This window comes from Alnus glutinosa, chromosome 4 (genome assembly GCF_958979055.1).
Source record: "Alnus glutinosa chromosome 4, dhAlnGlut1.1, whole genome shotgun sequence".
Lineage (NCBI taxonomy): Eukaryota > Viridiplantae > Streptophyta > Magnoliopsida > Fagales > Betulaceae > Alnus > Alnus glutinosa.
Window position 1 is genome coordinate 29,682,928 of NC_084889.1, and position 22,499 is coordinate 29,705,426.

The following is a 22,499-nucleotide window of genomic DNA, read 5'->3' on the forward strand; positions in this document are numbered from 1 at the left end:
TAAGGAGAAATCATCACCAATACTTAAAGAAATCCAAATTAAATTGTTGAAGTGAGTACAAGTTCAAAATTGCCCCCATAACAGACAAGGAGGTTTCAAGCAGTGATCAAATCAAAAGCCCAACAAAACCCTTGTACAACAACAGCCAGCAAGAGTCAGACCATCTTGCTTCTTCCTAAAAAAATACTTTAAAAAAAAAAAACAGAGCCGGTTTGTTCGTTTGTTTGTCTGTTCTCGTGTACTAGTCGGGAAGTATTTGCTCAGTGTCAGCATCGGCTTCAGTCTCAATCTTAGGCTTTGGTGGACCTGCACCAGGAGCTTGCTTCTTCTTGATCCCACTGACAATGTCATCAATCCTAAGAAGCATGCAAGCAGCTTCTATGGCTGTCTTAAAGGTCTGAGCCTTCACATTGTAGGCATCCCAGATCTGACAACATTTGAAATAAGCAAATATTTGACACTTCATTCACTGGCATATTTGAAAGCCAAACAAACACAACTTGGTCTATAATTAAAGAAATTTTTTAACGAATGACTTGAAGAATTCAAAAACTGTATATTGATATTAAGATATCAAGTTCCATCGTTCCATATCATCTGAAACAATTTGCTACGCCTACACGTGATTATTTTGGGAAATTACTGAACCATTTCAGATAAGTTTGTGGTCCATATGCTAGATGTTGGATTGAAAGAAATTACACCAAACAACATAAGAACAGAAGCCCACATAGAATAATTTCAACGTACCTTCCGCTCTTTCATGTCAGTTACAGCTCCAGTGTTTCCATCTATGCCAATCCAGGAATTTTCACCATTTGCATGCTACAGTAGTTTAAGTAGGACCACAAATAAGAACAGGTATGTATTTTAAAAGGGAAAATAAATTTGCCAATTCCATATATCTTCTTCGTGTGCTATGATCGTGGTATAAAAGGATTCTTACCTTTCCTTGCAGCACAGTCATGGTTCGAATCACATTCACCCCACAATTCTGTGCTAAAGTACGGGGTATAGCCTCAAAAGCTATGGCAGCAGCTTCATAAGGCCACTGTTTTACAACCACAAAGCACAAACAATTAAGATAAGCATAATCATGAAAAACTATAGGTCTCCACCTAATTTTTTCCACTAAAAATGATTGTAAAGTACTTCAGACGTAGATTTACATGATAGTGACCAACCAATGCAAGAGACAACCACTCACCTTTTCTATGCCTTCAATAGATGAACTCTTCTGCTTCAAAGTAGCAGAGACAGTCAACTCTGTAGCACCACCTCCAGGAAGAAGTTTTGGATTTTTTATTATGTTTCTTGCTACAGACAAGGCATCCTGTAATAGAAATAGGCTTCAGAACACAGTACTACCCAAACAGAATAATTTGATGATCACATCAGTACCTGCAAGTTTCTTTCCACCTCGTTCAAGAGATCCTTACTGGCACCTCTTAAAAGTACAGTACAAGCTTTTGGATCTTTGCAGTCAACAATGAAAGCAAAAAATTCATCCCCAATTTTCTTTACTTCAAACAGCCCAGCTCCAGTACCAACATCAGACTCCTGCAATTCATCTGGTCTGTTCACGATAATGGCACCACATGCTTTGGCTATTCTATTATTGTCGGTCTTCCTCAACCTTCTGATTGCACTGATTCCATGCTTGCACAGATAATGGCATGCCAAATCACTAAGACCCTTCTCTGTGATTACTAAGTCTGGTTTGAACATCACTATCTGATCACAAAGGTTCTTGATGTATTCTTCTTCCATTTTTAACAGGACTTCCCAATCCTCTTCTCTAACTAGCTCAGCATTTGTTTGGTTCTCACCCTTTTTGTACTCGAGGGGAGAATCAAGAAGAATGATGCGTGGGTTGACAATCCTTCTCCTCATTTTGCCAGGGGCAACTACATCTTTGTTAATCATAACTCCTTTAAGAACTTTTGAATCTTCCAACTGTCCACCAGGGACCTTCTCAACCTTAATGTACTTCTTAATATCCACTTCCCGCAAGCCTTGGCCGAGATCAACACCAATTGTTGTGGTGGCATCTATAGCTAGATCCTGAAAGTTAACCAAAGAAATAAACATATAAACTAAAACAACTAATATAAATGTTAAAATGCAGTCTCCATATAATGGTAAAAGAGACATTTGTGGTTGCTGAAGTCATGCTTTATGCAATGGTTAAAAGAGAAAAAATAAATAAAATTAAAAAGAACTAGTGATATAACAATGACTTGGCCTAAAATTAGGTGGATGCAAAAGGATCTTCTATTGACATTAAAAAGCAAGAAAACAGCATGACAATTTTAATGCAAGTTCATAACGAATTTTAGATCCACAATTTTAATGCAACTTTCATATTTAAGGAGAGAGAGATGTGATAAAAAAAAAACTCTGAATCACAAAGCTTAACAGTCTTAAAAGAGTTTCTGAATCTTTTGATAAAAAACAGTAAACATGATGTATACTTATCGAATGAAAGATTAGCTAACTAGTTAGGAAAAAATTGACATCAACGTCAGGTTCCAAAGGTCATCTTACCCCCTTATTGAAGCATAAGGCACATATCTCAATTTTGAATGTCTCAAAGACAAAAGTGTACCCACATTTTGTGGCAGCATCTAAAGGATCTAAGCATTTTTAGAGAGCTTTAAGATGAATAAAGGAAAAGAGAAAAGAATGGTTATCAAGACACCCACATGAACAACCTTGATAAATAGAAGATACTTACAGCAATTAGATCCCCAAACTGACTAGTGAATTTTGTGCCTATACAGCTCTTAACCAGCCCCAACATTGTTCCACCTGCCACATAATTCCATACATTATGTGCACAATACAAAAGCAAGCCTAAGTTCTACATAAGGAATCTACAAGCCTTTTTCATCATAAATAAACCGTGAGCAATAATAAGACGATGAAGATGTAAACGAAGAAGTGTGTGATGAATAAAGAAAGATGTGTCTATGTGTCTGTCCATGTGTGTGTTGTTTGTGTGCATGAGACAGAGAGAGAGAGTACTGAAACTATTCCAACAAAGAAATTATATTTCTAGCTTCAGTTAAAGATCTTTAATTGCAACCAGAAAAGTACTTATTTGGCTTGGAATACCATTCTATTATATTATATAAAATGAAAGAGCGGATAAAGCTTAAATTTCAGGATGGTTTATATGAATGCTCAACCCAATAAATTTCTTTTCCACTACATAGGTTGCAATAATCCTAATCTTCACTTAATCTATAAGAGCATTAACTTTAGTGAAACCATAGGCCATTATGTACTCTCAAAACCTACATTCACATTTATGCCTTACTCTTATCCTTGTATTGCCTAACTAACTTTCCAAATACTCTGCCTAGCTATGGGTATTTGTTCCCAACAGAGTTATTGCAGGCACTGTAGTTTTCCACAATGGAAATGAAAGAGCTATACTTGACCAACATAAGAGAGTAATTGACCAATGTAAGAGCATATAAAAAAGAAAAATTCATCCCGAAGCACACTAGTTTGTGCATAAGGACACTATATCTATACATTACGCGTTTCACAATTATATCAAGGAAATATCCTGTTAAAAATGGAAGACGATAGGGTATTTATGTCAAGTTTAGTACTCAGTCTTTTGATTTCAATATTTTGAGAACTTTAAATGTAATTTAGAGTATTCACACCAGCTTCCCAACCATTTTCCCTATACGTAGGAAGCAAAACTACTTTTTTTTTCCCTTAAAAAAAAACACCCCATAGTAGCTTCCCTTCATTTTTTTCCTATATCATTAAAATATTATTTTTTTACTTTTACTTTTACTTTAATTAAAAGTAGGAAAAAGAAGATAAAGTATGGGAGAGATAATATATTTTTTACCTTTAATTAAAAGTAGGAAAGATAAATAAAGTAGGAGAGAGATAATATATTTTGTGAATAAACAATTTAATGGAAAGTGAATAATGCTTCCCAATACTATTCACTTCCTAGGGAAACGAAAAATTTTAGGGAAGCTGCTGTGGAGGGGTTTTTGTAACTTTTTTGAAACTTCCCCTAAAACTTAAAGAACAGACACCATTTAGGAAAGTTGCTGTAAATACTCTTAGTATGGTCAAAACTCTTACTAGACTCTTAATTTTTTTTTATCTACAAACTTCTGAAAGTAGTTACTGCCTATGTAGACTGTATAAGAGCATTATATTTAAGTTAGGCTTGTATTCTCTACAACTATTTTGACAAGTAACCACAATTTATAAAAATTAAAAATTTAAAAAAAAAACACACACACACACACAATGTACAACCCAACTAGAAGAAAATAGAAAATCACAAAAAAGTGAAAGTTTGAAATATTTAAATCAAAGGCAGATGTCCAGTGGTAAAAAGTCTTGAAGAATAAATCATTCAATTTCTCCACCGTCCGTTCACAGTCTTCAAAATTCCAATCATTTATCTCCCTCCAAAGACACCAAATAAGGCAAGACGGAACCACCTTCCACATAGCAGCATTCTAAAGCCTACCAAATTGCCCTTTCCACCAGGCGAAAAGTTCTGCTACTTGATTAGGCAAACCCAAGCCAACCTACAAGGCTGAAGATGTTATTCCATAGAGCACTAGCCATCTCACAATGCAGTAAAAGGTGGTCCACTATCTCCCCACTCTTCTTACAAATACAACCACCATGACATGCTACTTTCTTAGATTATCCATAGTGAATTTCTTTCCTAAGGCAGCCGACCAAGCAAAGAACGCTATTCTCAAAGGAGCCTCATTTCGCCATATACTGTACTTGCCCCCCATGATAGTATTCTCTATAACTGATTAATGCAAATCTGGGAAGGCACACTACTTTGACAAAAAGCTCATCTTATTTCAGGGATTACTACTTTTCTGCCCTTTTAGGCCTTTATATTTACTGTTATACAGCAAGCAGATCACCTTCTGCATTTTCTGGCTGCATCATCCTCAAAGGTTTTAGGGAAAACCTATGTAACACTCCAATCCCACATTGAGAAAATTAATAACCCACCTAGAGTGAATAGATTATAAAGATAATCATGGGTGCTAAGTCACATATTGGTTCTTTACTAAGCGAGACTGGGCTTTATAAAGTGATTCTATGAAAGCTCCAAATTGATTGGCCCTTTTGGAGTGATAGCACGTATATAGCTAGCGCTTTTCCTAAGTCATTACAAACCTATAAGCGCTCTAGTAAAACATATATTCCAAAAGGAACACATGCTATTAGGCAATCCAGAAAGATTAGACTAAAAGGCATAAAATCTTGAAAAGGCAAGCACCAGCAGGTCCATCAGGAGTGGATTGAGAATTCCAGGAACTGTGCATTCAATTCATACCAAATTGATAAAATCCTGCTTTTCACAAGGAGAACGTTAAATACAGTGACCTCTGGCTGCGGTGATTGGAAAGGTGAAAATTTGCAAAAGGTAATGTAATCTAGTCTTAAACCTCGCCACCAAACAAAGGTACCTGAACAGACTGTCTTCTGTTTTATTGTTTTTTGTTCCTTTCTTTTTTCCTGAACAATATTTCAACCTACAGGCTATCCAACCCACCCTATCTCTACCACCTGAGAGAGGACCCAGGGTCAAGACAAACCAAGTAAAAGTACATTAACAGCTAGTTAAAAGTACATTACGCTTTTTTAATAAGATTGGTTTCTTACTTATCAAAAAAAACAAGTGCCCAAGAAAGTTGTTGAGGTCAAAAAGGACAGGACCACAACTGTGACTTGTAAGACAGAATTTCATGCTTTTATGAAGATACAGATGATGGGCAATATACGATCCACCGATACTCGTATTCCTTGGCCATCAAAATGTATCTGATTCAGAAAGTAGAGGAAGTTGGAAAATTGATGACTGCTATAATTGGTAAATAAACTACTTCTAATTCAAAAACATAATAACACTTTCATACTACTTCAATAAATCTATCTACACTAAAATGAATATTTTTCTTGAGATATTCTAGTTGAGGATGATTCTTCTATGAAATCTTTCAGGCGTAAAAGAGGAAACAAGATAGTTGACATTATTAGCAACGATTAAGATAGTTATTGGTATAGCTTGCGCATAGGAAATCCTAATCTCAGAATCAAAAAGCAACTCTACATCATTGAGATAGCTAGCATCAATGGATAGGACGCATATTCCCACAAATAAGATGTGAATTACTTCCCTTAAAAGAAAAAAAGAAAAAGATGCGTACTTGTCTAGCTATTGTTCATTAGAGACAGATAAAAATAAGAAGCAACTACTTGTCCAAAAACTCAGTGTTCCACAAGTTAATCACTTAAGTGCAAGATTACCTAATCTTAGTTCTTTTTCTTTTTTTGCACTAGCCACTTGTCATTCTTAAGTAACACAAGTTCCTCCAATAAAGAGGAAAAGGAAAACATAATTCATAGAAGATTCCGGCAATCAAGCAATTCACTCATGGGTTAGTAAAGGACAAACTATGCTCTTAACTGAACATCCCAGTCTGAGAACTAACAGAATCTTGAGAAATCAATACTAAAAACACAAACAGAATTAAAAAAACTTACGGTCCTTCACATCAATGGGCATCGCAATTTGGTCAAGCACAGCAATAGCATCCTCCAAAGCTTTGTTATAGGCTGTAGATCAAATAAAGCTTGCACATATCATTAACAAAAAGTGATTAGCCACAAGCAAAAAAGAACTACCATAAGTACTAGTGACATTACCTCGGCAGATAACGGTAGGATGATAATTTTTGTCAATAAATGCTTCTGCAACGTGGAGCATTTCACCAGCTTCAACAAATTTTGAGCCCAAATGTGAGAAAGAGAGGGAATATCATTAATATATATTGTAACACAAAAATAGATCCCGTTCTTCACAAGCAATTGCATTCCTCACTCAAGTATACACACAGCTAATTAACCCACAGGCTAAATGTCCTGAAACTGTGAAGTCAAACTGGTGAGCAATCAGAAACAGACTTCTCTAAACCTATCACTCACTTAAAAGACAAGAAAAATCTGTGACACTCCACAAAGGAAACATGTGTTGCAAAGACGAGTACGACAGTCCAGATGTTGTATGGTCAAAACATACCAAGAACGATGACTGATGTAGTTCCATCTCCCACTTCTTCATCTTGCGTGCGGCTTAGTTCGATCATCGACTGCTACCAACAAAAAGTGGAACATACATCAGAAGAGTAGAAACGAGACAGTGATGGAACATCAGAATTCCAAGAGAGTACCAAAAATAAATCTTTTTCTTTTTTAAATGGCTGAAATAAGAGTTTACAGTAGGGAGAACGACAAAAGAAAAACAGCAAGAAACAATAAAAATACAAAAGAATTTATGCCAAACAATATCGTAAATCAGTAAAAGAAACAAGAGAAAAAGAGAGAGGGAGAGAGAAAGCGTGCCTTTGCAGCTGGGTGTGCAATATCTAACTCACGCAAAATAGCATTTCCATCATTAGTCACCACAATTCCTAATAGCAACAAAATTGCAAACAGAAAAGAAAAGGAAATAAGAAGCCGAGACAGAAAATGCTGCCGTAAATCTTTGATTTACAATGAGAATATTCGAATACATCATAAAGATATCCCTTTGTTCTTTCGTTACAAATAAAAATTTAAAAAAATTTAAAAAAAATCTTTACCTCCAGAAGCATCGAGTAGCATCTTCAACATGGATCTCGGACCCAATGTTGTACGAATAATGTCAGCAACAGCCTATCCAAGTATTAATTAAACAAAAAGAAAACAGAAAAATCATGAAATGCTTCACAAATTCACAATACAATGCGACGCACAGAAGAAAGAAAGAAATGAAGCACCTTCGAAGCCTGGATATTAGCATGCTGAACCTTGCTTCCGGACTCGCGTTTCAAAGAGTCCTCTGTTCAGTTTCATCATTTCGTCAGAGATCGAATCGATCGATTCCATTTTCCATTAATTTAAACCAAAAGAAATAAACGCAGAACACACTTACTGAGAACAAGCACCGGTGCGTGCATGATTTTCTTCTTCTTCTTCTTCTTCTTCTTTCTTCCCTCTACGATTCAGTATGATACTTAAACCCTAACGCTGAAAGAGAGAAACGCAGTGTGCACAAACTTATAAGCGTGCTACTAGAAAACCCTCGAATATGCTTTTCCGCTCTTTTTTTTTTTTTATTTATTTTTTTTTTTTTATTTTTACTTTATTTACAATTAACTACACGTGGTATCAAAATGAACTCAGAAATTCCTGAAGTATGCTTAAAAAAAAAATTACTCCCTATAGTCATATTGCGTCTACTGAATTAACAGATTCCGATACTATGACATGCCATAGCCAATAAAATTATTACACATATCCTATTTATTTAAGTCAGAATCACACGAACTGAATTTGTTAAATCTGTTGATAGAATATGACTATAGGGAGTAAATTCTTTATTTTGGTATATCTCAAAGACCTCTAAATTCATTTTGAAACAACATGTGTAGTGCCCTAGATTTTAAAACATCAAATATAATGTCTTAAATTATAAATTTAAGACATATTAATAATACAAAAGAATATATGAATATTTGTGAGAATAAATGTTCGTTGGCATTTGAATATTTATAGGATTAAATATCCTTGGTATTTGAGTCACGTTTATAGTTCCAAATTAATTAGATAAATTTAACACATCTTAAGTCTTAAAATACAATAGAAACCAATCTGATGAGAGGGCGATCGATCTACTCATTCTGATGATCGATCCAAGCGATGATCATCAACAGTGGAACAATACGCGACAAAGTTCATAGAACTCCCACGGTTCGCCCCATACCTAGTGCCTATAGAAGACCTGAAGGTAAGGAAGTTTGAAAGGGATTTGCAACCAAGAATCATGAATCGAGTGGTTGGCTTCAAGATTGGAAACCTGACGGACCTCATCAGCAAAGCATCAGTGATTGAGCGGACGTTGAAGATTAGTGCAGAAGATTTCAACCAGAAGAAAAGAAATGCACTGCAAGAGAACTACTATGGAGAACAACCATCGCACGCAAACAAAAGGAGATTTAATCACCCACCAGAGAGAAACCATGCACCTTAGCAATTCAACAACCAAGGTGGCGGCGGGCAACGTCCATTATGCCAAAAATGTGGAAGGATGCAGGGCGAAAACTGCCTCTTTAGGCAGTCAGTTTGTTTTAGATGTGGGAAACCAGGGCACCTCGTGAATGACTACAAGACCCCTACTAACAACCAAGCTGGTCAAAGTCGCCTAGAGGGACAGAGAAACACAGAACCGCTTGAGTTTAAGCTTTGACGCTAGGTGACGCCAATGCATCCAACGAAGTGGTGACAGGTACCTTCTTTTTTTTTTCGTGTAGTAGAGCTTTAATTCTTTTCGATGCAAGGGCAACACATTCGTGTGTGTCGTACTCCATTGGTAGGGCTTAATGTTGGAAGTTAGTACAATTAGATATAACTTAGCAGTAGCTACTCGGTAGGAAGGCAGTAGTTTACACCCTAGTAGCTAGGAGTTGTCATGATGTGTCAAAGGCCACATCATGCCAACGAATCTCAATTTTGTTTTACAAGTGGGATTGATGTGATCTTACGGATGGGATGGTTCTCCATGTTCCATGCCTTTGTGGACCGCTTCTGTAAGGAAGTAGTGTTTAAACCGTCGGTGAGGCAGAGTTTGAGATTCGTGGAGATTGAGGTACCGGTCAACAACGATATGTCACCATATGAATTCTTATATAGAATGAAGTGTAGGCCGCCACAGTATTGCAACGAAGTGGAGCACAAAAGCTACTGGTGCCAAAAGCACCCAAGACCATAGCGAGAAGGTAGTAGTGATCAAACAACGATTGGCAACAGTGCAGAATCCTTAAAAAAAAAAAAAAAAAGGCTACGTCGATTCGAGACAACAAGAATTGGAGTTCGAAGTCGACACAAAAATTTTCCCTCAAGATCGTTCCTAAAATTTGTTAAGTCCTACGAGATCCTCTAGAAAGCTGGAGCGTTAGCATACCGATTAGCGCTACCATAAGAATTTGGCAGAAATTACCAATGTGTTCTTATACCAAAGTGGAGGAAGTATTATTCGCGGATCCGACTCTCGTCTTGATAGCAAACCCTCCAGATTTGCCCAACATGACCTAGGAGAAGACGCTAATCAAAGTGCTAGACAAAAAGAAGCAAGTCCTGAGAAACAAGAGTGTTGTGAAGGTCTTATAGAATAATCAATCCATAGAATAAGTTTTATGGTGCCAAACTCGAGACTTAATTTCCTATGCCTCGCCTGCCTTGAAGAGTGAGACTGGAGTCTAATTTTGGAAGAGGTGAATAGAAGTCCTAGGCGATGATGACAGCGATGAGAAAAGTATGCCTTACTCTAACTTTATCCTGGAAGAAGGCTCAGAAAAGATTTCAGAAAAGGAATCCAATCTAGAGGAAGACCTGAACGTTTATTATGACTCAGACGAAGATAAAGTCTCTTACGAACCAGCAGATATGGTGAGAGTTACGGACAGACCTAAGTACGACTCGGACACCTCGGATACCTTCCATAGCTACTGTTGTAGTCGATTACCGAATTTCGAGGATGAAATTCTTACAAGGAGGGGAGATTGTAATAATCCTGACTCACTTTCGAGGGTAAAATAGTCTTTTATTACCTATGAGAATGGATGACTGGACAGAAATAATAAACGCCTGATTTTATATATATTATTTTATGTTTTATTAAATAACCACTTCTATATTTTATTAAATACTTGCTTTCAAGTTTAATAATTTTTATATCAATTTAAGTTCCACTTTTATATTTAATATTTAAAACCCTAATTGTCTTAACCCTACTCCTATAAATACCTCTCATAGCCGTCACTCTCATTCTCCCCCTCAAATTATTTTCAAGCCGACTCCTCCTTTCAAAAAGAACAAAACCCTACTAATATAAATAAACTAGTGGCGCCTCTTTCTCCCCTTCATTGTTTTTTTTTAGCCAAATACCCTTGTCCTCTTACACAATTTTCAGCTCCTACAGACAATGTACCATCTTGTCTCTTATCTTTTTCTTTAGTTTTCTTTTCGATGAAACCATAGTAGGTTCACTGTTGATATACATATTTGTTTACGTTATTTCGTTTCTGTTATCCTTCATGTATTTACTTCATTTTTGTTTTATTGTCTTTCATGTCAGTATAACAATTAAGTACTTTGACTTTTGATTCATTGATATCAAACATGTAGCCTTTCGTTCCTTCTAGTTGTTTTTTTTTTTTTTTTTTTTTTTTTTTTTTTTAATTTCTTCTCTCCTATTTTCTTTTCTATGGGACACGGTGGAACCGTAGCATCTTGCATTTTTCTCTTTTCTGTAGCAAGTCATGAGAGTCAACATATTTTTTTTTTTTCTTCTTCTTCCCTTTTTACCTATTGCCGCCGAGAACCATTGAGAGTTGGTACTTTGCATATATTTTATTTTTCTCTCCCTATTCTAGCCGAGCACAAATTCAGACTTGCTGAATTATTAAGTTCTCTTTCTTTCCAATACAACCGGATGCTATTTTGAGAAATCATCATTTTTTGTTTTGTTTTGTTTTCCCTTCTTTGTACAGATTTTGGTTGCCTTAAATTTCTCCCATAAAGAGACATGTATAGTTCTGAAAATTGTTCTCTTTGTACAAAACAGTTTTAGTTCAAGTGTTTCAAACACTCCTATAGATTGCTTAAAAACAGGGAGCTTTTAATAATTTATTTTGAGTATTACTAATATGTATAATTTTGAAATACCTATGTTTTACAAAATTACAGTTACTACCACGTGTTAATACTTTCTGTAATATATGTTGACACGTACACAAATTATAAAGGGGTTAAAATTGATAAGTTAAATCTATTTAATTATTCATTGGGAATCCATTTTCAATAGGCTACCAAGACGAATTTTAGTGATGTCAGTGTGTCGTCTAGTGACTAGCAAGAGATACTAATTTATTTAAACATGTATCAAGTAACTAGCTAACTGTCGAGATATTCATTAGTAGCAAGTAGAGAGGTAAGGGATCCTCTACCCCTTCTAAAATTGTTTTTATGTTTTATTATTTTATTCATTTATCCTAGTATATTTGTCAATAATTATTCTCTCCAGGTATTTAAAATTATATTGTTCCATAAAAGATTGTTTTAAAATAGTGTTGATGTAAAAGTTATTGGTGGAAATGATACTCTTGAAACCAGCGATTTTGAGAAAAACCTTAGTTCTAAAAGACTTTCCAATTATAGAAAATTACTTATATTATTCCCGAGATGGAAAGTCACTACTTTCTGATAGTAATGAAAAGAGAAGTGTAAAAACCCTCATACACGTTGCCTCAAGAGTTATTACGCATAGAGAAAAGAATAAGAATAGTTATGAAAATGACAAAGATTTTTTATAAATGAGGAACGTGTATGGAGGGGACTATTATTTTGGCCCCAGAGATTCACATAGGCTTAAGCTCGGTATCGTTGCTTGGATGGAAGTGCAACCGCTGAAGGACTTTGAGAATGTGGTAATCCATCCCTAGGTCATGCTAAGTGCACTTTGATTAATTAGCTGACGGGGCAAGCCTGTGGCCACAGTTTACCTGCCTGGGTCGCATTGACCGCGCAACCCTAGTACACAGGGCGTAATAGTGTACATGGGCCCTAAATGTGAGGAGTTTTATTTATCAACAAGTAATTTTATGCTTTAAGCAAAATGCCGAACTTATATTTTGTATCCTAGAAATTAAGATTTCAAGTTTGCTTTAATAATCGTTTTGAAGAAAATGAATTTAACTCAACCGTTTTATGGTTGAGGGTTACCTTACCGAGCATTTCTCACTCACCCTTATTTTGTTTTTTTGTTTTGAGGTTATGAGCAGAGAGACCTAAGCAGCCGAAATGGGATCTAGGCTAGCATTAAGACATTGCATTTCATTTACCTTAATAAGTGCACCAACACAATAAATTTAGTTCTACTTTGGTTTTTTTATTTATTATTATTTTATCGAACATAATTATTCTTTTCGAAATACCCGTTTCATCATTTATTGAAGCTTTGAGTTTAAAAAATTATTTTTCTGACAATTTATTTAATTCAACATATTAGCTAGATTATCTGGTAGACCTTATGAATCTTTGCGGCTTTGTGTAAGAAAATGGATGAACCTAACCCTAGCGGTTTGGGGGCTCTGATACCATTTGTAACGACTTAGGGAAAAGCGTTAGCCACATCTACGCTATCACTCCAAAAGGACTAGTAAATTTGAAGTTTTCCTAGAATCCCTTATAAAGCCAAGTTTCACCTAGTAACTAGGCAATGTGGGATTTAGCACCCATGAGTATCTTTATAAACCAATCACTCTATATGAACTATTCATTTCTTCACAATAAGGGACCGAAGTGTTACACCAAGGGTTAACGTCCCAAGACATTAATCTACAAAGGATAAGACTGAAAAAGGTTAGAGGCCCACTGCACCAATGAAAGGAAGATCTGTGGTTAAAGTCTACGGCACCAATAAATGATAAGACCGAAGATGGTAAAACAAAATGATAAGACCGCATTATGAGTTAGCATCTCACGACATCTATATATGTTAAGATCAGAGATGGTAAAAGACCCACGACAATGATAAGATCATATTATGAGTTATCGTCTCATGACATTTATAAATGATAGGACCGAATTATAAGTTAGTGTCGCACGGCACCTATAAATAAGATTGTGCATATTGATATGTCACTACATCATATTGTTGCATTGTATATTGTTAAATAAATCAGTATTTCATTATATTATTGAAGGCAGTTGACTAACTTGATTACAATATGGGATTGTGGTGATAACCACAAGCACATATATGCTTATGAAAAACATGAGAAAAGGTCAGAGCTGTCAGAATCATTGTGTCGATCCTGATATTTATGATTGAAGCTTTTATGTATTTATGTTAGAGTAATATTTATTTCAAAACTTTTACACAATTCTAACTACTTTTTTTTTTTTTTTAAATGATTAACCATTGGATTTGTTTTTCTACATGTGGGCCATACATATTCAATGGTTGATCTTAAAAAAAAAAGTTGTTAAAGTTGTGCAGAAAACATTATTCTTTATGTTAATATGTAATAGTCTACATTATGGTTCACATTAGGTCAAAACAATAGTTACTACTATTAGTGCCACATGTGGCACATATGTTAATGTTTTTGTATGTATTTATTATGTGAGAATGCCAAATTATATTATTTACATATTGAGGTAATTCAGTCAGTTCTGATGTGTTACATTTCTAAGTTTTTTAGAAAAAAAATATATTCCGTTGTCAAATCTCAATTTGATATTGTCGTAACGTCACGTGGAAATCAGAAATTTTCACCTAAGTTTTTTTGCAAAAAGCGGGGCGTCACAACATGCTATTTGTAAACCAGATAAACCACGTGAATTAATTATATATTTTTCCCAATAAATAATCTCATTGCTTGCGCATAGGAAATCCTAATCTCGAAATCAAAAGTCAATCCTACATCATTGAGATAGCTAGCATCAATGAATAGGATGTAAGAATTTAATGCCTCACATGATATGGCACATACAAAAATCTACTGGACTCCTAATTGTATAAGGTTATTTAATCTTCCTTTATAAATTGTTGAGTAATTCTACATGCCCATTAAGTGTCCATAAAAAAATGAGGTGGCATTTAAAATCACCATTGAGCATATGATTGATCAAATGATGATTTTAATCAAATGGCGATTTTAAAAGCCACCTTATTTTTTTATGGACACTTAATTGACACTTAATGTACTATTAGAATTACTCTAAATTGTTGGTTAATTAATAAGAAAAGTAAACATACTCTTTTCAAACTATCATCTCATTGTCAATGCCCTGTCCAAACTACCAATTATGTTAATTTCTCCTCTAAACTACAAAAATAAATAAATAAATAAAAAATTAGTTTTTAATTGTTTTTTTTAAAAAAATATTTTTTTTAACGTTTTCCTTTTTTTTTTTTTTGTAATTTTGTAGTTTTAGTTTTATTTATTTATTTTTTCGAATTTATAAGGACATTTTTGTCTTATTGAAAAAAAAAATTAAGCTCATTTTTGTCTATTTGTTGATCTTGGGGACATTAACATTTTTGGTAGTTTAGGGAGATATTGACACAATTTGGTGGTAGTTTGATGATGATATGTGTAATTTTTTCCTAATTGATTAAGATAAGTGGTTTCTTATTTAATTCTTACTTTGATGCGAAGTAGAATTAATGATGAATAGGGAAATCGGTCCTCTCTCAGCCCTATAAATATCCACAATATCCATTAGCTTTGTGCATCTTAAGGGACAGTAATTATGGTCTGTTTGGATAGAGAGAAGAAATCTTATTCTTTTCGGGTTTTTTTTTTTTCAAAACCCGTATTCAACCAGCCAGAAACCCGAATTAAAACCCGAATTCCATTACTTAAGAGAGTCAGAGAGAGCCCATGCCGCAGTACGATTGGAAAACCAACGTTCAATTCTTGACTTCCCACGCCATAAATGCCACGAAAATCAAACAGCCTTTACGTCAAATTTTCACCTTTTTCCACCTGCTGTGTCAGGGGTAAAGATGCTTTTATAAATACACGGTGTAAAACTTGTACACCATATTCTAGTTTCACTTAATTTGAGCCTTTGGATGCGTAAATTGTAGACGATTTTTCATCCGAGCTGTCCAATGGATTCAAACATCGTCCATGTGCCCACACCCTATAACTCTCCATTTCAAAATTATTAAAAATTAAATAAATATACTTATTTTTTTTAAAAAAAAAATTAAAATTAAAATTCAAAAAAAAAAAGAAGAAAAAAGCAAGGGGTGGCCCAGCCACTCCCAGCCTATGGGGGTGGTTGCCACCCCTTGCTTTTTTCCTTTTTTTTTTTTTTTTTTTTTTTAATTTTTAATTTTAATTTTTTTAAAAAAAATATGAATATTTATTTATTTTTCAATAAATTTATTTATTTTTTATTAAAATTTACTTTTCATAACACCAATCATTATACACAACTTTTCATACCTCCAATTATTTCTAATCATTTCCTACCATTAAAAAACAATATTTTTCAATCTCAAAAATTCAACACCCAAACACAATTTAAAAAAAAACTCTAAACTCTATTTGCCTAGAAATTCATAAAGAGAATAAGAATTCAATTCTGATTTCAAAAATTCAATACCCAAACAGACCATAAGAGAAACCATTTTCTAGGAGTTCGTCTATACTTGAGACGAGTGTCAGACTTGCGTCCAACCCTCGTCTCACGTGGTAGTTTTTGCATTGGGTTTTAAATAGGGAAATTTGCCATCACATATCTGTTAAAATTACTTTAGCTTACAATTTTTTTTTTTTTTTTTGTTTTAATGCTATATAACACACCTTTGTCCCACTTTTTTTTAAAGAAATTAGAAATTACATTTTCAGCTCACAATTATAATGTGGTGGTTCTAACTAATATTTGGATTAGTCTTGGTGGTTCTAACTAATATTTGGATTAGTCTTTGTTAATATATATATATATATATATATATTTATATATATATATATATTTATATATATTTGAGGGTTGGTTGAGTCATCATTGGAGAACAGTTATGTGATAAAAATGTATTTTCTAACATTACTTTTTATCCACTATACTGAGATATGGCAGAGTCTATATTCATTGGATTTTTTTAAAGAAACATGTTAAAAATCACATTTTTATCCCACATTGCTCCAATTAACCATTGGTCAACCCTTATTGAAAAAATCTAGTGACTAATTGATAGTGATGCATTAGTAAAGTAGGATAAAAGTGTAGTGTATAACATTGCGTTTTTTTTTTTTTTTTTTTAATAACAAGAACTAATCAAATGGTTGCTAACTTACTATACCCTTCTACCCTTCTATGTTAGTATAGAAGGATAACATGTTTGGGTTGGTTTGTTAAATTTGAATTCTACTTAAGTATTATCCAATTTTTTTTTAATTTTGTCTCAGATTTTCTAAACCATCCAAACATAATTTTAAAAAATATTTTTTTTCGATATTCACAATTTTAAATATAGTAAAGAATAATATGAAATAATATTAAAAAAAAAATTGCACACCCGAACATCTTAATTATTGATTAAAAAGATTGTACCTTTGGGTCCTTTTTTTAATGAATGCAGGTACTCTTTGTTAAAAAAATAAAAATAAAAATTATTGAGTAAAAAGATTGAGAGTCAATTATTAAAATATGACAATTATTGAATAGAAGTATTCTTCATGAGTAGTACTGCTTTACCAAAGTAGTATTTTCCAAACAAACATCTATCTTTGCTGTTTGACTCTCTATCTAGTGATTTATCCAGTTAATTCAATAATATGACAATTATTGAATAGAAAGATTGTACCAATTACAAATAGCAAGTGAAGTAGTGTAATTCGAATTCATTAGTTCCAACATATAACAATCACTCAACAGAAAATCATTATGAAAGATTGAAAGTCATAACTCAGGCTTTGATACCACATCTAACATAAATCTACGTAACATTTTATAAGTTCCAAGATGTTAATTATTATGATTTTTACAATTAATTGATAAAAGAAATATACTAAAATCCACGATGACAATACAATCAAAAAGCCCAAAACACTAGGAAATGAGCTCGTCTATACGTGGGATGAGTGCCAAACCTGCGTCCGACCCTCGTCCCACGTGGCAATTTTTTTTTTTAAAAAAATTGAATTTACTTTTTTTAAAAATAAAAAATAAAAAATTTGTGGGTTGATTTGACTCTCAATCTTTCTATTCAATAATTGTCATGTTTTAATATATATATATATATATATAAAAAAATAATAATAATAATATTTCCTTTATTATTCATTTATCATTTATTTGAAATAATATTTAAATGGTCTCTTTTTCTCTCTCTTTCTCCTAACATTTAATTTAAATAATATTTAAATAGAATAGAAAAATGATAAGAGAAACTATTGTGAAATGCATTTAAAAAGGAAAGAAAAAATATATTTAGTTCCTTAAATTGAAGAAAAGTTTAAAGAATCTACTGTTAGAGCTCTTACAAAATCTTTTAATAACAAGTTAGAAACATTGGCAGTAAACAGATTTTATTTTTAAACATTGAATATTTTATTTATTTTATTTCTTGTATTATTTTCTTGTTGATTATATACATGAATATTTATGACAATCAATTTTAAAGGCATATATTATGACTAATTCAAGTCATATTGTAATTGTTTCGAATTGAGATTTATATTATGAAATAGTATGGTGATCACCAAAGTAACCCAACCAGAATGATTTACAAGTTTCAAGTTTGTTGGTACAATTTTCGGTTTGGTGACGTGTCGGGTCTCACTCCGATGCTTAAGTCAAATTATAATAGACAATATATGGAAATATAAAAGTATGAGAATATCAGAAAGATCAGAGAATTTTGATACCTGGGGCAGTGACCTATTTATAGGCATGTATTTTTGATACATTTAGGAGTGCTCTGGTTATGGTTCAATTAAGATTCTAATCCCAAATTGCGTGGGATTAGGTCTTATCTCTTGGGGAGTCCAGTTTGGGTAGGATTACCTTTCAGTTGAGTTCAAACATGTTTCCTATTTTCTTTTGTGAGATAAGGGCTTATCCTGGAAAATTCGAGATAGAGTCATTCAATGACTTTTTAGGGACTATGAATTAGATCTTTCCATAATCCCCTGGGATAATTCCGAGATAAGTATTCCAACATATTTCATCCATATCGCCTCATGGTAGTCCTGATAAATCCGTTCTCGAGACCAACTGGATATGGACATTCTGCTGCGTTTCTTCTCGTATTCCTGGGACGAAGATGTTCCGAGCCATATCAGTTGTGCTTATCCCTGGATCTGTTATCCAAGGATATTCATAAGATTTAGATTATGTAAGGAGCATCCGAGACCATAATGACTATCAGGTCTTCATGGGTCTTTGATTCAAGTCGGTTGGATCGACTGGGCCCAAATCTCGGTCATGGGCTCACTTGGGCTTTGGGAATAATAATTTCCCCAACAAAGTCCTACGTTTGAAAGTTAATACCCATATCCTAGGCATTAAGACAATGATATTGCAAATCTTTTGACAGTTTTTCTAATCACAAGAACATTATGGATTGACCCAAAGGTACACAACTTTTTAAGTGATTGACAAATTGAGATAGGATAATTAATGTGTATCCTTAATTGAGAGTTGAAATCGGATATCCAAAAATAACAGATCTATTGAATTATGTATTAATTATTAATTATTCTCAATAGGTGAAAGGGAATCACCATAATGATTATATTTTTAGTATATTGTAATTTTCACTCAAATGTGAATTGCGGTAGTACTACTTACTATTTATTAAAATATTATTTTATGTTTGATAACTCAAAGTATTAATTTGATTGCAATGTTAATTTCTATTTCGCTACATTCGCATGCTTCATTTATTCTGATTCTTAATGGAACTAATTTCTCAAACTAGACTGAACAAGTTTAGTTTCACCTTGGTTTTCTTGATCTTGATTTGGCACTCCAAACTGAGAAACTGTCTGTTATTACTGATTCAAACAATGTGGAAGAAGAGGCCAAATATAAGTCTTCAAAAAGATAGAACATATTGAGCATTATATTTATTAATATAGTGAGTTATTTAAAATAAAACAAATATTTCATTATATCATCTTCCATTTTCGTCATAAAAAGTTGTGTCTGTTTGTTCTTAAGTCAACTAGGCAAGCTCCATAAATTTCATTTTCATGTTACTTCTTCTATGTCTAATGGTCCTTGAGATCTCATTTTTCTTGATTTATGGGTCTTGCTCTCCTATATGTTATAGCAACAATAAAAGATATTTTTTTGTGTATTGCAGATGACTTTAGTCGTTATTAATTGGTGTGACCCTTTAAAAACTGCAAGTTGTGTCTTCTCTATGACTAATTTGCACTGTTCAAAATTTATTCGATCCAATTTAAATTTGATAGATCGAATTTAATTTTCTCCGAACAAATTAATTTGGTTCAATCCAATTCTATAATCTCATCGAATGACCTTGCTTTGTTTGGACACCTTTGCGAACGAAACATTATGCCTTGACAACAAAACTTCTGGACACTTACGAATACATTTGCGAACGGAGTATTATGTATCTTTCACGTAAATCCGTTCGACCAAAATTGAGTTCGTTTGATGAAAATCTTTAACTCTTAATTTTTTATTTGTTTCGGCTTCAAATTTGTCTTGGTACAACCCTATATGTAAAATTTACATTGGCCTAACACATGTGGATAGGTAGTAAAATAATTGCTTCTGCATATATTATAAAAATGAAAAAGAAAGATGATGGGTTAGGCACTAAAATTTTATGTTTAGTTGGTTAAGTTACCTAAATATTTTTGTATGGAAAAAATAAGAGGCATCAAATGAATTCTAGATCTGGAAGAGTAAAATCATGGCTGAGAAAACTTGAGTTTTTTTTTTTTTTTTTTTTTTGCTGCTATTGAGCAGCAGCCTCATGTGATTCCGAACACGGGTGTTGCCACAAATCCATCCAGACAGGAGACAAAATAATGAAGTGATATTAATAGCAATAAAAGTGACAAAAGGACCAAAAAAGATGGATAAACTAACTGATCAATCAGGCTGCGGTTGTCGGACAATGATCGTTTACAATTATTTGTTTTAATTTAAAAAAATTTAAATAGGTGATTATGAAATATTATTTATAAAACCTATTTTACCGGACAAGTGATTGAGCAGCCTAATTTTTATTTAGTCAGGTAGGCCGCATAAGTGGTATCTCACAATCTCCTGCCCGAATTTGAAAAGATGGAAAGACAAACTAATCAATCATAGGCGGTGGTAGTCGAATCAGGATCATCTACAATTATTTGTCTGAATTTGAGATAATTTGGACAGGTAATTGTGAGATACTACTTACGGAACCCACTTAGGGTGCGTTTGGGATTGCGATTTCGTAGACAATAAGTGCGATTTTAAACCAAATCGCAGAACATAGATTGTTTGGGAACTGCGTTTTTAAAAATTGCGATTTGAAAACACAGAAAATCTGCTTTTTCAAATCGCAGATAAGATGGTGCTTTTTTGAAAACGCAGAATTTTAAAGGTAAATTCACGATTTTAAAGGCTAAACTGCGATTTTGCCAAACGCTTAACTGCGTTTTTAAAAATAATTTTTTTCAAATCGCACATTTTAAAATCGTTATTTTAAATTGCACTTTTTAAAATCGCAAATACAAACGGACCCTTAACCGAATAAGTGTTTGGGCAACCAAATTTTTATTTGGTCAGATGAATTTTATAAGTGATTTCTCATAATCACCTGCCCGAATTCTATCAAATTCAAGCAAAAAATTATAAACAATCCTAATCTGTGGTAGTCTAGTGATTTTAATGAAACTTTAAAAATGGTTGGTTACGTATTAAGGCGTGGATTCGAATCTTGTAATGAAAATCATCATATAAGTATGATTAGTGTTAGTCGTTTTAAGTCTGACTAATATCTTGATGGGATTGAATCAAGCACTCCGTCTAAGTTTTTCCTGTCAATAATTCCCAACAAATAGGTGTTAATATAGTCACGTCCCCGTAGAATTGAAAAAAAAAAAAAAAAAAAAAAAAAAAAAAAAACTGAACAATCCAAAAGCTGAGAGTATCTTATTAGACAAATACCAGCCTCGCATATATTGTTTCTTTTTAACTTGGATGAGTTTACAAACAACCTTCCCCAAACGCAGCAGAAATTGTGGATGCCAATTTTTTCAAAGGATCGTTGCCTACCTCATAAGGTTAGGCTTCTCTGCAGCAATGGAATGTGTCCAGCTATACGGGGACCCTTCATCGATCGCACAGGATCCATATGTCGTGATGACTCCTAATTCTGATTGGATTGTCACCCTGGTCTATATTTGATTATTTGGTGATTTGGATATATGATAATTTGTTGTTGAAATTCGTATCACATCGTGAGAAAATCCCATATAAAATGACTATTCTACGATAATAGTTTAAATGTGCACATTTTATTTTATTAGAATAAGCATTATCATACCTTGTTTTGTATTAATTCTTTTATTTTATATTTAATCGTGGAGTATTGTTTAATTATTAAATTTGAGCTTAAATTGATATTAATGCAATGAATTGTATTTTTGTAGGAATTCCAAAAGAAATGAACTATTTTATAGAAGACCAAAAAGAGAAGAAAAATGAAGAAAATGAAAGCAAAGCAAACCAAAAGAAATTGAAAGAAAAGACAAAAGAAACAAAAGCTACGATATTGAGAACCAAAGAAGAGAAGTTTGTTTATTTTTGAGAGGGCTGGATGTGTTGTAAGCTGATGGGGCCGCAAGAGTTTTGTTTTGTGTGGGTGAGTTAGGGAAAAAAAGGAGTAGGCGCAGCAG

General features: G+C 33.4%; 1 protein-coding gene across 1 annotated transcript; it reads right to left on the reverse strand.

Annotated features, from left to right (window-relative positions):
• LOC133866523 (T-complex protein 1 subunit gamma) lies at positions 1-8,125 on the reverse strand. Its single transcript, XM_062303078.1, has 13 exons — positions 7,994-8,125; positions 7,839-7,900; positions 7,662-7,734; positions 7,423-7,490; positions 7,100-7,169; positions 6,727-6,795; positions 6,565-6,636; positions 2,738-2,811; positions 1,402-2,064; positions 1,208-1,333; positions 947-1,051; positions 751-825; positions 1-427 (listed from the first exon to the last, which is right to left on the reverse strand). The coding sequence occupies exons 1-13, from the start codon at positions 8,016-8,018 to the stop codon at positions 242-244; spliced, it is 1,668 nt and encodes a 555-aa protein (XP_062159062.1). The 5' UTR covers positions 8,019-8,125; the 3' UTR covers positions 1-241.
• Positions 8,126-22,499: the final 14,374 nt, after the last annotated feature.

Bases quoted from the DNA above. Each gene is read 5' to 3' on its own strand.
- LOC133866523 (XM_062303078.1), bottom strand. From the start codon at position 8,018: ATGCACGCACCGGTGCTTGTTCTCA. The intron at 7,735-7,838 runs GTGCTTCATTTC...ATACTTGGATAG, and splicing joins CTAATATCCAGGCTTCGAAG to GCTGTTGCTGACATTATTCG. The intron at 2,065-2,737 runs GTAAGTATCTTC...GTTAACTTTCAG, and splicing joins AGTTTGGGGATCTAATTGCT to GATCTAGCTATAGATGCCAC.